This window comes from Pectinophora gossypiella, chromosome 7 (genome assembly GCF_024362695.1).
Source record: "Pectinophora gossypiella chromosome 7, ilPecGoss1.1, whole genome shotgun sequence".
Classification (NCBI taxonomy): Eukaryota; Metazoa; Arthropoda; class Insecta; order Lepidoptera; family Gelechiidae; genus Pectinophora; species Pectinophora gossypiella.
Window position 1 is genome coordinate 13,462,394 of NC_065410.1, and position 14,248 is coordinate 13,476,641.

The 14,248-nt window shown below is 37.3% G+C and overlaps 3 protein-coding genes across 4 annotated transcripts in view; 1 reads left to right on the plus strand and 2 right to left on the minus strand.

Moving 5' to 3' along the window:
* The window catches only part of LOC126368433 (trichohyalin-like), a 96,454-nt gene extending 93,990 nt beyond the window's left edge, over window positions 1–2,464 (minus strand). Inside the window, exon 1 of the mRNA XM_050012432.1 lies at window positions 2,454–2,464. The gene's annotated coding sequence lies outside the window, so the exon portion shown is untranslated. The remainder of the gene's footprint in view (window positions 1–2,453) is intronic.
* A 2,985-nt stretch (window positions 2,465–5,449) lies between these two features.
* LOC126368506 (protein cornichon) lies at window positions 5,450–7,350 on the minus strand. Its single transcript, XM_050012530.1, has 4 exons — window positions 7,173–7,350; window positions 6,991–7,103; window positions 6,757–6,900; window positions 5,450–5,626 (listed from the first exon to the last, which is right to left on the minus strand). Exons 1-4 carry the CDS (start codon window positions 7,320–7,322, stop codon window positions 5,599–5,601), a joined length of 435 nt encoding a protein of 144 aa, XP_049868487.1. The 5' UTR covers window positions 7,323–7,350; the 3' UTR covers window positions 5,450–5,598.
* Window positions 7,351–7,629: 279 nt separating this feature from the next.
* On the plus strand, window positions 7,630–14,102 carry LOC126368413 (endoplasmic reticulum lectin 1). 2 transcript variants are annotated; one of them, XM_050012400.1, is made up of 8 exons: window positions 7,630–7,905; window positions 8,431–8,662; window positions 8,911–9,075; window positions 9,878–10,179; window positions 11,070–11,123; window positions 12,020–12,184; window positions 12,821–12,983; window positions 13,752–14,102. In XM_050012400.1, exons 1-8 carry the CDS (start codon window positions 7,726–7,728, stop codon window positions 14,072–14,074), a joined length of 1,584 nt encoding a protein of 527 aa, XP_049868357.1. In that variant the 5' UTR covers window positions 7,630–7,725; the 3' UTR covers window positions 14,075–14,102. The 2 variants fall into 2 exon arrangements, with proteins under 2 accessions (XP_049868357.1, XP_049868358.1); XM_050012401.1 differs by lacking the exon at window positions 11,070–11,123.
* The last annotated feature ends 146 nt before the right edge of the window (window positions 14,103–14,248 follow it).

A 14,248-nucleotide genomic window follows, 5' to 3' on the forward strand; every position in this document is an offset into this window, starting at 1 on the left:
TGTCGACGTGATTGTAGGCTGTCTGTGATATCTGTTGTAATAGGATGTGATATGTGAATATCATGCTTAAGTTACATGTTATTCCTACATCGTTAAATAACATGAAGTGTCAGGTTCCAAACAACGCGTGCACGGGGCTTCTGTGTAAAATCTGCTAACATTTAACATAAGCTTACGACTTATATCCCAATTGAGGTAGTACAGTCACGATTACTAATATGTATAGATACACTTTGATACCATGTCACATTAACTTTTTTGACAAATTAAATCGTAAGTCTCATTAAATTATTAAATAATAATGCGACAGGGTTCTAAAGTTATTCATGACTGTACATCCATCGCAAGATGAACTATGTACCTACGCCTCACCGAAATTTCTGTTAGACCAACGTGATAGATTGTGAGCCGTATCGCCGCCTATAATTAGTATTGCCGAAAAATCGATAGTTTTACTATCGATAGTAAACAGCCAAAATCATCTACCCAACCGATAGGCCTATCGATAGTATCGATAGCTCTTTTTTGGCGATACTATTGATGAGCAACGATAGTATCGATAGTTAAAAGATGTTAAACTATCGTATCGATACTATCGATTAATTATCGATACTATCGTTTTTTGGTAAACTATCGATAGTTCGATCGAAAACTATCGATAGGGCGCTATCGAGCGGCAACACTACCTATAATGTAGCCAACTATGTTGTGTGTACACATTGAATAGGTAAACCGACGTTGGCTTAAATAATAGTTAGGACCGACAGCATTGCCCCCGAAGCATCATCTTACTTTCGGACAATTGGATGGTCAGCCTGCAATGTCCTATCCGAACTAGGCATTACAAAAATCGCTTCGTGGTGAGCCCGGAGGATATGAGCCCGTGGCCTCCGGATCGTGAGCCCAACTATCAACCACTGGACCATAGAGGCGCGGGCGGGGAGAATGTTCTTTCTTAACCCCCCGTCCAGCTGAGAACCTATATCTCCTTAATCCCCTTCCCCGCTTATTACCCTTTGACTGAACGATATATTCTGCTTAGTCATAATGTATGAGTAAGTAGGTTTATCTCAGACTGCCCACAGTCACAACTGATAAAAAGATAAACAGGTCACAAAGTTATCAGCTGCTCTCAACTGAAGGCTTGTTTATTTCTCTGCTCAGAGACAGATTAAATAAAAACCTGAATGCGTTCACAGTTGGCTAGGTTCTTTCTGACGTGATGGACTAGGAGTATATTTAGTAGGTATCCTTATAGTGTCTATTAATACGCTATTAAATGTGTCCCTCTAGTTATTAAATAACTTGTAATGTATATCCTCATAGATTTAATAGATGATGTGTTGCTGTTGCAGTTTCTTGTCATTTCTTCTTCTCAGCCATAACACCTTGCGAAATGACGTAAATTCAAAAATGGAACATTGACCTTTAACAAGTTTATCCATGATAATTACATTGAATAAATAATTTTGATTTCTTAGCAGTAGCAGATTTTCCTTAATTCCTAAGGAGGCATATTAAAGGGGCGTAAATCGTGAAAAAAATTACAATAAATGAATGAAAGTATCTACTAGGTCGCGCACATTAATAATTTTATTTATTTATTATTTACATTTCAGTACAGAAGTGCTTTTGCACTAGTGCTAATGCCCCGTGAAACTTTCAATATAAACAATAATAATTATAATTAAACATAATATGAAACCTAAGTGTAAACAATATAAAAACATATTTAATTTTCACACATTCATCATCTCGCAGAACCTCAGACACTCGCGACACACATACGTCCACTCACTCACAAATAGATCACACTCTGGTGCTGATGCAAGGAGTGCATTTAAGCATGTGCAATTGTGCACGGCACGGAGGAGTGGCGAACATACAACAGACACCCGTCTATTTTGTGTACTATACACATGGATAAGCATGGTAGTTTTTCATGGCTGATTCCTGGTACTCGTTGCCTGGAAGAAATTGCTTCAGAGCAATAAGGCCGCCCATTTGTACTGTTGCTAAATGTTTGTATGTTTTGTTTGTGTGCAAATGACAGCAAGGAAAAAGGTCCATCTTCGGACTTCGTATAAACAGTGGCTGCTAGTTGTCTGTGGTTGTTCGTGGCTCTGCCTCCCACATTAGGGATGTACCTATGTACATAAACTTTCGCCCGTGTTGTAAATGAGATCAAGTAAAGTAGTAGTGGGGCATCAGAAGTTTTTTGGCGAAGTCAACGGAGATATTTTTTGTAAGTAGCCTATTGCTTAGGTATTCGCGAATAACTGTTACGCGACTTGAGTTATAATGATTTGGGATGGTCTAAGGTTAGTGAAATAAGCGGAAAAGCATGGCTGGTACCTTTGCCTTTCTGCCTAAAGGTATACTCTATTCATTTTTAAGTTAGAACCTAGTCGTTTTGTAAAGGTGAACGCGCATCTAGAGGCGCCTAAGTTTGCGTCAAAATGCGGGTACGACGTTACATACGATTTCCTTCGAAGATTTATAAAATGCGACGACTTCGATGCGTCTAGGCGCGCGTTCACCTTTAACATCTTTTATAATGCCTAATAACTTTTTTTTATGTTTTTGGTAAGTATAGTGTTGAGTATCAGTTCATGACTTGTACCACGAAATCATCATCAGGTAACTGTACCTTACGGGAAAGTAAGTAGGAACCAACGTTCGCCGATTACGTGTTAGGTTACGATCACATTTTATGCATTGCCAATTGCTATCGACATAAAAATAACGGTCGATGTAGCTTAAACGGAAAATAATGTAGGTACCTACCTTATACTCTACAGAACATAACAGATAATAGATTAGCCTATATGCATAATCTTATCTTTCAGATTAAAAAATAACTTGACAAATTATAACTTACATACATACACAAACTCACGCCTATCTCCCACCGGGGTAAGCAGAGACTATGGAATTCAATTTGCTTCGATCCTGACACACTTCTGTTGCTTCCTCCACATTCATCAATCGCTTCACACATATGAGTTTCAAATTTATTGCTTCATTTGTGGTTCATACACAGTGAACGTGTTAAGATTACCATTGACTTATGTATGAATAAGTTATCTAGAGTAGTGATGTAACGAATATTCGCATTCGCATTCGCGAATATCCGCAAATTTTTGAATATTCGCATTCGCAAAATTTATGCGAATACTTAGCGAATGTTTTAGCGAAAGTTCATCTTGAGCTACATTAGAGTGGTGAAAATGTGTCGCTTTCTTTTTACATTTGTTAATGGCTGCAATGATTGATTCTTGTGACTTAAGCCCTTCTTTAACAACAAGTTGGATTTGGTGCGATGAACAATCAATGTTTTTAATGCTCAATAAAGAAATACCTTTTTTCATGTTAGTGCCACCATCTCTTACAATACATAATACGTTTTCTTTGGGAATTCCCCACGATGACAACATAGTTTCTAACTTTGCCGCTATATTTTCTCCTGTATGTCGCCCATCGTTGAATACTTCTGCTTTCAATACAATCATTTTTCGTTCAAAATTATTGGTAATTCCGTGACAAGTGAAACTTATACGAAACGTCAAACCTATCAAACATTTTAAGCGCGCTTTTTTGTGTGCGTCAAGCTAGCGGCCTCAAAAAAAAAATGGGCACGAAAAAATAATTTGACCATACCAAAAAATAGTACTCTTATTGAAAAAAATAGTACCTGTTGTAAAAAAATTAGTACCATCACGGTTCTGGATTTATAGCCATGTTTTATTGCACTTGCTAGCTTGACGGTGAGCGAAATTTGGCGAGAGTTAACGACAAGGTCTTTCGCTTTGATTTAAACGCCAAAAAATAGTACCGAAATAGTACTCACCCCCTGCAAAATACCGAAAGTAGTACTTCAACGGTTCCAAAGTTATAAAGGCAGTTCTTTGATCCCGCTAGCTTGACGTTTTGAAAATACCTATTATCTGGGGAACGCTTGCATACTTCAGTATGTAACTAATGTCAATAAACTCGTATGAAATAGTACTCCCTACGTATGGCATAGGTTATAATGATTTTTTAACATTTCTACAAAGAGAATCGGATCAAAATTATGATGGTAGGGAGTACTATTTCATACGAGTTTATTGACATTAGTTACATACTGAAGTATGCAAGCGTTCCCCAGATAATAGGTATTTTCAAAACGTCAAGCTAGCGGGATCAAAGAACTGCCTTTATAACTTTGGAACCGTTGAAGTACTACTTTCGGTATTTTGCAGGGGGTGAGTACTATTTCGGTACTATTTTTTGGCGTTTAAATCAAAGCGAAAGACCTTGTCGTTAACTCTCGCCAAATTTCGCTCACCGTCAAGCTAGCAAGTGCAATAAAACATGGCTATAAATCCAGAACCGTGATGGTACTAATTTTTTTACAACAGGTACTATTTTTTTCAATAAGAGTACTATTTTTTGGTATGGTCAAATTATTTTTTCGTGCCCATTTTTTTTTGAGGCCGCTAGCTTGACGCACACGCTTTTTTGACATTTTAAAATATTCGCATTCGTATTCGCATTCGCGAATGTTGAAGATAATTATTCGCAATCGCATTCGCATTCGCGAATGTGAAAAATCCAACATTCGTTACATCACTAATCTAGAGGTACTTTACTGCAAAAGAACAATTGCGAATATTTTATTATGATAAATACTTATGATAAAAGTAATAACTAATAAAATACATTGACATATTGTTTATTAATATGTATGGTTAATGACACCTACGAGCATTGATGTATATTATGTTACTACCTCATTGTCAACCAGTATGATTGTGAAAAAGTGGAAATTGCATCACTAGACCTGTTTTCTACAGATGTACTAACTAGATTGACTTGTTGATTTATCTTCGATCCTCACGCCCTTGTTACTAATCACACCTCCTATTTTTATTTTAAGTTATTTCTTATCCACCGAAAAGGAAAGGGACGGATGATTGACAAATGTTAATTTTAAAATGAAAGAATAACCGGGCAAATAAAATAGACACCTAGCTGTCAACTAATTCTGTCGGGTTATTGGGCAATATAAAATTTTGGAAGTTTTTTACTACCTAAAATTGACGTGTTTTCCATAAATTTTATGCCTGTTGATTACATGTTAAGAAAATGACAGGTATAACTTAAAATAAACTTAGAAGGTGTGTACTGGAATCAGCACCATTAACTTCAGATTAATATACATACATACCTAGGTACATAAGGACATTTCCATTTCTTGTTGGGGTAGGTACAGACTATGGAATTCCACTTACGTTTGACGATCCTGAAACATCTTCGCTTTTCCATTCTCATCAAAATCTTCATACACGCTCACTGGTTTACAGTAGGTACCTTGACATTTCTTTAAAAAGTCCGTTTTATATACATAGCCATTCCAGATTTGAATTTTGAACATTTCTGAATGGCCACCATAAAAACGCAAATATAAATTAATTAAGAAATTTATTATCAAAATACTATGTGATCACATAAAATCGTAAACACTAAACATTCCACTTGTTCGATTGACACTCGCAGCATCTCGGACACTTTAACAATAAATTATGACTTATACCGGAGATAATAACGGGGAAATTATGCGGCAATCAACACCACGATCATTCTGAAACAAGAACCAACAATATACAATGTTAAACAATTATAAACAAAGCCTAAATCTATGGCCAGCTTACACTATTTAACTGGTATTGGCATTTGTGAACTGTATTCCACAACTCCATGTCTAAGTAGCTATTTTGCTCTATATAAGTTTGTATTCATACATACACATGTATTCTTAACAAATGTCCATAGATACATACACTCTTTCACATCTATAAGATCAGCCTGTACTGTCCTAACCAAACTATGGATTACAAAATGATTTTTGATATGTCCCCACCAGGATTCGAACCTCTGGATCATGAGCCCAACGCTCAACCAGTGGACCCCAGAGGCCATTATTATTGTTGGTAGTAACCAGATACTTACAATATGACTGACTATAGATTTCTTTATTCTATAATAGCAGTAGACTGAATTATCCTATTATAAGTTATTATTCCAATTAATTGAATTAAGATTATTAATACAAACTGGATTAAAAGAAAAGAAAGGAAAACATGAAACAGTAGGACTAGGGCCCTGTGCTGGGAGGTTTTCTGGCCACGTCTTTCCCTCAGCATTACAGATTCCGATGTGGTAGTAGTTTTACAGCTAGTTACATAATATGTAATTTAATTATGTTTGACGTTCAAAAAGCGCTAACTTTGTAAGCCAATTTTGAAAAATAAATATTTCTTTTGTATTTTTGAATTTTGAAAGATTAGTTACAGTTAATTTACTGTAACAACAGATTTATGTATCTGTTACAACAACAGGAAATAGTGACATTTTAATTGCTCTTTGGCTTGGGAGAGGAGGTCATTACCCTTTGAAAGTAAGCCAGGATTGATTGAGAAAGACTATTGGCACCGAGTCAGTTCACAAATAAATGTCCAAATACCTTGTACTGATAATGACTACAGATTTGAGATGATATTTATCAATCTCATAGTAACTAACAAACTGATATCTAAGTCTTTGTGATAACAGAAACAATTGTTTCGTTGAATAAGAGAGCTTAGTGATACAATGACTGATGCATAAATTAATTAGTATGCAAAGTGCATACTTTGCAAGTCTTTAGACACTTAGTAAGTGAAGTTCTATCATCCTGGCAAATTGATTATTCTAGCACAACTAGGTACTCACCCATATAGGTATAAAAAGAATGAGAGAAGATAAAAAGCAAGCTTGATCCAGCCTTCTCGTTGGCAGACTGTTAAGACATCTGCATTCATTATGCTTGTAGGGTCATACAGGCCAGGTCCTGACATCACTGGTCGCGTTCGGTATCTGGAATGCACAAACAAAGCCATAAATTAACAAAGTTACCACATAATTCATAATCAGTTTATGAGATCAATCATACAAACATAACCTCACCTGTGTATATGATATAAAATCAATGGCACGTTTATCAACAAGGAGAACCATTCTCCAGACAACAGGAAGAGTACATTTATAAATAAATGCAACAAATACTCCGGTAGGACAAGCTGAAACAGGAAAATTGAGTTACTCCTTGCAAGTCATGAGACCGTTGCTTATCAAGGGCAAATACTCACGGGGTTAAGACTGTTACACTGATCTATTGGATTTTTATAATCTGTCTTCAATTCATCAAACGCTATAACATGGAATATGGAGAAAAATATAAGGAATGCATCGACAATTAGCGCTATAATATACGAAAATGCAGGGAAGCTGAACGCCATTTTGCCCAGATTTGACAATTCAATTAAAAAAAAGCTAATTCTATTTAGTTTTTTTTTATTGAAAGTCAGGCATATGACTACAGTTTTTTTGTATTCAAGTGTTGTTTACACCAACACCACCGTATTGATTGATCAATCACGAGATGACGTTCAATCAATCCAATTCACTAACTGTACCGTACTTTACAAACGTATAGTTGTGATGACAAATGACAGGTCTCCAACTCATATATTCAATAATACGACTAATTTTAATGGTCCTACTCATAGAGGTACTAGTGATTATTATGGTGTATTCTTAATTTAGTAACATAAGTAAGAATTCTGCCGAATGTTTAGGTTTCCACGGTTTTCATGATTTTTCATTAATTGATCTGTTATTATGTACGTTTAATTAGTTAAAATGAGGTGTTCGTGGTTTATACTATTGTGTGCAATTGGAATTGTTGTGTGTATAGAGCATGATTTCAAAGGATTCGACGATAGTATATTGTTTGGTATAAACTGGCCGGGGCCACAAGAAGTTTTGGACAATATAGTCGACGGTGATGTTAGTCAGAACCAAGACATTAACAATAATCAGGTAAGCTACTATTAAAAAGTGTTAAATATCACCAATTTTCAGCAATGTTTCCTTCACTTGATTTGGTCTAAGATTCCTCAAAAATACAGATTACCTTTAAATTAGCACTAACACCTGAACCCTTAACAGAATTTTATTTTCATAAGGCAGTTAAAATTCACAGCTTAACACAAAAAAATAAGAATACATTCTTTTACTGGTGCTTTGAATTTAGTGTTAATAGGTTCATCATTTAATAGTTGTTACCTAATTGTTCCAGTATTGTTATTTGAACTGTATGAATATTAAGTGAAAATGCTGTGCACATCTAATAGGTATAAGCATTAGATTAAGTCATTGGATATTTAGATTTATATGTAATGTGCTTGATGTGCCTTTAAATAAAATAAAATCATTCATATTACCCATTTTAACTCTTATATGTGGGTTTAATCCCTTGTAGGATACAACTGATAGTTAAGTCATATAATGTAGAAAATACTTATTTATCCTTAGATTCAGGTGTATTTATAATTTCTTATACAGAACAAAGAAATCCTCAAAGTAACAACAGCGAACAAGGAGAAGTACGAATGTAAGATTCCAGAACTAAAGGCTAAAGAGAGCACTAGTATTGAGGAGTATGACGGTCCATCGCCTATAAACTTGCTTAAACCATTGTTTTCGCAAAAGATATGTTCATACAGGCTTGAGAGTTACTGGAGCTACGAAGTATGCCACGGACGCTATATCCGGCAATATCATGAGGAAAGAGAAGGTATTTTTGTGTGTTTATTTATTAGTTGTGAGAAGTAATTATTTGTTAATTAAATTGTTACTTGTTTTCATTGTATTTATTTATGTAAATTAAATAAGTCATAATCACAAAAAGTAATCAATAGTTTATTTGAAGTTCATTAAACTGAGAAGTAAATCTTAAATTCTGCTTGTCATTGCCCAATTGCAGTGAAGTAAATAAAAGGAGGTAGTTTTATGTCTCAAAATTTACTTAAATAAATTTTTCAGGGAAGCAAGTGAAGACCCAAGAGTATTACCTGGGCCACTGGGGCATAGACAAACAGATGAAGTTGGAAAATGAAATGAAGGCGGCCAAGGAGGCTAAGGCTCTCCCCAAGACCACTAAGGTTGAAGGCACGGCTTTGCCTTATGTAGAAATGGTCATGGAAGATGGTAAGTTGCAGTGCCCTTACCAGGTCCATGTTGATACTATAATACTTACTTCTGTATTTTTACAACACCACTCTTCTTCACATGGCCACTCTTCTCCAGTTTTTTGTCTTCCCCTACGTCGTTTCCCATCCCGGAGGTACCAGTCGATTATTTGGGTTGTCCATTTGCACGTGGCCGCTTACTATGGGTCTCGTGAGGAGGCTCGGTGTCACTCAGCGTGCAATGGAGAGAGCTATGTTCGGTATTTCCTTGCTCGATCGTATCAGAAATGAGGAGATCCGCAGTCACCGACATAGCTCGGAGAATTGCAAAGCTGAAGTGGCAGTGGGCAGGACACATAGCGAGGAGAACTGATGGCCGCTGGGGCGGAAAGGTTCTAGAATGGCGACCACGTGTCGCACGATGCTCAGTGGGTAGGCCCGCTACAAGGTGGACCGACGATCTGGTGAAGGTCGCGGGAAGCCGCTGGATGCGGGCAGCGCAGGACCGATCATCGTGGAGATCCTTGGGGGAGGCCTATGCCCAGCAGTGGACGTATTACGGCTGATGATGATGATGATGAATAAGAGTTAATTAATTAGGAGAATGTGTAAATGTATAACATGTGGCAGTTCTAATAAATAGATAATGCACGACTTTGAATGAACAGTGTAACATAGAATCTATCATCTCATTTCAGATAAGCAGCTTCTGAGCGATATCAATGAGTTTTGGTCTGAATGCGATTCAGTTCGACTTGCGTGTTCCAGATTTAAATATTATATTGAATATTTTTTACTTACAATAAATATCCTAATTCCAGGTACAATTTGCGATCTGAGCGGTAAACCTCGCATGACGAGAGTTTTATATGTGTGCTACAGCCACGGAAAACATGAAGTTTACTCCTTCAAGGAGACGTCAACCTGCGAGTACGAAATCATCATCCTGTCTCCTCTACTCTGCGAACATCCTCAATTTAAACCAAAGGAAGTCAGCGAGAATATCATAGAATGTCTACCTGTAGGTGACGCTCCGAAAAAACCAAGAAGTCTGCTAAAGATGGAAGTGGAAAGTTTACGGTTCCATCATCAGAGTATCCGGCTAATGAGTAATAGTGACCTGGTAAGTGTGTGTGGGTTGATAATAATATTCTTTTAACAGTTTTTTTAGACTTACCTTTTGTGGCGTTGAATTTTACGGGCTTATTTTGCAAGTAGTTTTTTTTTATTTAGTGTTTTCTTGTAAATGTGACGATTTTAGAAAGATTATTTTTAGTAGCTATTTTTTTATTTCAATTTAATTGTTTGTCACTCACCTTTGCGTTTTAATTATTAGCGATAGAATAACATATCCATATAGAACTCATATTTACTATTTGATTAGTATTAATATCTACAAGTTAACTATGCGTAACTTGTGTCAATCTAAACTATGCAAAACATATTTTTATTATTACAGTCCAATTGCGTAGAATAGCGCTTGAATAGAAGTCTTAAAATTTACATAAAAAAGCCATGCATAAAGTCGTCAAAGTATCTGAGTGAAAGCTTAAAGGCCTGGTATATCAACAATTTTCTTTGGTTTCTAGGAACCTCGGATATTCAAATTCACTCGCCTCATAAAACAGAAGCATGCTCAAACAAATATTTACAATATTACCTTTATTCATCTTTAAGGGGCCGTCCATGAAAAAATCACGAAATATCATAAAAAGGAGGGGGGTGTAGTAATATATCACGAGTATTTACTTTTTCGGCAAACGCGCGATACTGAACCGAAAAGCGGCATTTCGTGCAATTATTTTGGTAGGTACTAAAAATACACCTGATAATAAAAAAATAAAAATGCCAAAAAAAAAATCACATGATTATTGGACGGCCCCTTTATTATTCATACACTAGTTGCAAGAGAAGCCCCATTATCTCACAAGTTTGTGTTCTGATACAATGTTTTCTTTTTATAGAGTAATTAGTAATAGTTGCTTATTAACATTGTGTTGGCATCTTGTTCAGGATAAGGATGCTAAGGATGTTCTAGCTGTTTTGAAAGTCGAAAAAATTGATAAGGTAACTATTGATTTGGCTATTTTTACTTTGCTTTAGTTTTTAATTTTGATTTTGCACTGTGTTATTGTGTGTGTTAGATAAACTGTTTTTTGAAGTTGGCAAGTTAACAAAGAATGTGTAGATGTAGATAGATGAGTAGTTACTTGTATAATACTATGGATTTTTAACAGGTTCTTAGGATACTGGTGATAATTCCTGTATACACCATCTAATTTTAAGTTATACCTATCTTTTTCGTATCCGCCGAAATGGAAAGGGACAGGTAATTGACAGGCATACAATATATGGAAAACACGACAATCTTAGGCAGAAATGAAAAAAAATCCTCTCAAAATTTTATGGGGTAGGGGTGTGATCCATTCTTATGAAATATGTAAAATAATAATATCTGTCATCTTCAGTGATTAGAATCTTCTTCTATCGTGTGGGTTGTGAGGTTGATTACCAACCCCATCAACACTGGAAAATACGAACTTGTATTATTAGAAATCCGCTCAACCTGTTATGGATATTATTGTGTCAATGGGAGATAGCTGTTACTAATAGCACAGGTTTTACACATTGTACCAACAGTGCGTTATATCCGTTGATGTTATCATTATCATACCTGTACTTAATAAACGGCCTCTGTGGTCCTGTGGCTGAGCGTTGGGGACATATCACAAGGCACTTTGTGCGCCCGGGGTTGGTTAGGACATTACAGGCTGATCACCCGATTGACCGAAAGCAACATGATCGTTAAACCGTTAGTCCCGGTACGGAGTCGTCACATGAGTCATGACAAGGGCCTTTCTCGGCTCGATAATAACCCTGACACCAAGGTTGATGAGGTCGGTAATCCGCCTCGTAAGTCACACGATAGAAGAAGACTACTAAAGTTTGAAGTCATTTTCCAGGACGGAGAAACACACTTGAAGTTTGAGCTGCATCCGCTAGACGAGGAATCAGAACTGACTGACGACGCCAGCAAGCCCAAAGCGCTTGACAAACCTCATCCTCAGGTCATCACTGACGACTCGCCGGTCCGGGCGTTCCTTAATGGAGATAACTGCTTGAATGGGGTAAGCTGTGATTCAAATGCGAGTTAGATTTTTTGCCTATTCTGAGTGGTAGTCCTTCGGAGAACGCGCTTACAGTAATGTTACGCGATAGAATCCTGGCATGGTCTCTAAACCGGTGAAATCGACTTTTGAGTTTGAATTGGCTATTTGACAGTTGTTAGATCTGGTAGTTTATCATTTAATGATAATTATCCAATACTTCTTTTTATTGAGATCATTTTTGAATATTGTATTTCTACAAAATAAGAGTGCGATTTTTATATGTGTACAACAATACTCGGGCGGTCATGATTGATTTCGTGTGACGTCACATTTAACAAAATAAAAAGAAACTGTCAGGTTTCAAGTTATACTGTTTGACAGCTTCTTTGTTTATTGGAATGTGACGTCACTGGGGAAAATGTCACGTGACCAACTGTTTTAGCGCGAAATTTGAAATTAATGAAGGAAAATACCTAATTTTTAAAATACTTATGCGAAAACTGTCACGTAGCCCATTATACATATTGATATCAAGTTTCTAGGTAGGCACATGGGACTTAAACATAGCTGGCGAAGAGTGTCTGTATATAGTATACACCTCTGCCTTCTAGTATATTTGATTTGATTTATGTCACATTCTTTCCGAACCCTCAGGGCACGGGTTGGTGGAAGTACGAGTTTTGCTACGGCAAGCACGTAGTGCAGTATCACGTGGACCGCACCGGCGAGAAAACAACGCTGCTGCTGGGCAAGTTTGACGAGGCAGCGCACCTCGAGTGGATCAAGGAGAACAAGGGGAAAGCGCCTAAACCCGTCGGTAAGCCCTACCTCACTACTCGTGCTAGTTACCGTGGGGAACTTACTACGTGCCAGTTACCGCGGGAATCTTGCTAAGTACTCATGCGTGTTACCGTGTGAATCTTGCTACTTGTGAGAGATACCGTGGGGATCTCATTACTTGTGCGAGTTACCGTGGGGATTTTAATACTCGTGTGAGTTACCGTGGGGATTTTACTACGTGCCAGTTACCGTGGGGATTTTACTACTCGTGCGAGTTACCGTGGGGATTTTATTATCTGTCCTACAAAAAGTCTGACGTGGGCGGTCACCCTTACCGTGGGGATTTTAATACTCGTGTTAGTTACCGTGGGCATGTTACTACTCGTGTGCCATGCCGTGGAGATTTTACTACTTATACGAGTTACCGTGGGGATTTTAATACTCTTGTGAGTTGCCGTGGGGATGTAACTAAGTGCTCGTGCGAGTTACCGTGTGGATCTTGCTACTCATGATAGTTACCAAGGGGATCTCACTACTTGTGCGAGTTACCGTGGGGACTTAAATACTCGTGTGAGTTACCGTGGGGATTTTATTACGGGTGTGTATACGTGATACCTATTATTATTATTCTATGACTACATGCTCGAGATGATAGTAGCTGAACACATTTTTTTTCTTTTCTCTCAGATTTCCAAGATGTATTTTTAATATGATTTAAGTGCAATAAAGAGTTTTTGTATTGTGTTGTATTTCCAGTCAGCAGAGTGCTTTTTAATAAGCAACTGAATGTCCTTTTTCTCCCCAGAACACCGTACGTCAATCTCCCACTTCTACGCGGGCGGCGACGTGTGCGATAAGACAGGCAAGCCTCGGCAGACCGAAGTCAAACTGAAATGTCTTGAGAACTCGTCTAGTCCAGCCCAAGTGTCACTGTACCTATTAGAGCCACGCACTTGTCACTACATTCTAGGTGTTGAGTCACCGCTCATATGCGACATTCTGCCTCTAGCAGATGAACAAGGACTGATAAAGCAAACCAAACCTCTGTTGGTAAGGCAAGACGCGGTGGTCGAGAAGCAAGAGGACGAAACAGCACCAAAGGAGGTACCAAAGTTCGGAAATGATTAGTTAATAAACTGCATGGGTAGTGAGTAAAGTTTTTGTTTTATTTGTTAGCTTGTCACGTTCCGTTTTTTTAGAGCACCGTACGGTCACGAGCATTAATATGTATACACTTTGGTACCATGTCATATTAACTTTTTTGACAAATTGAACTGTAAGTCTCACTAAATGTCAAATATA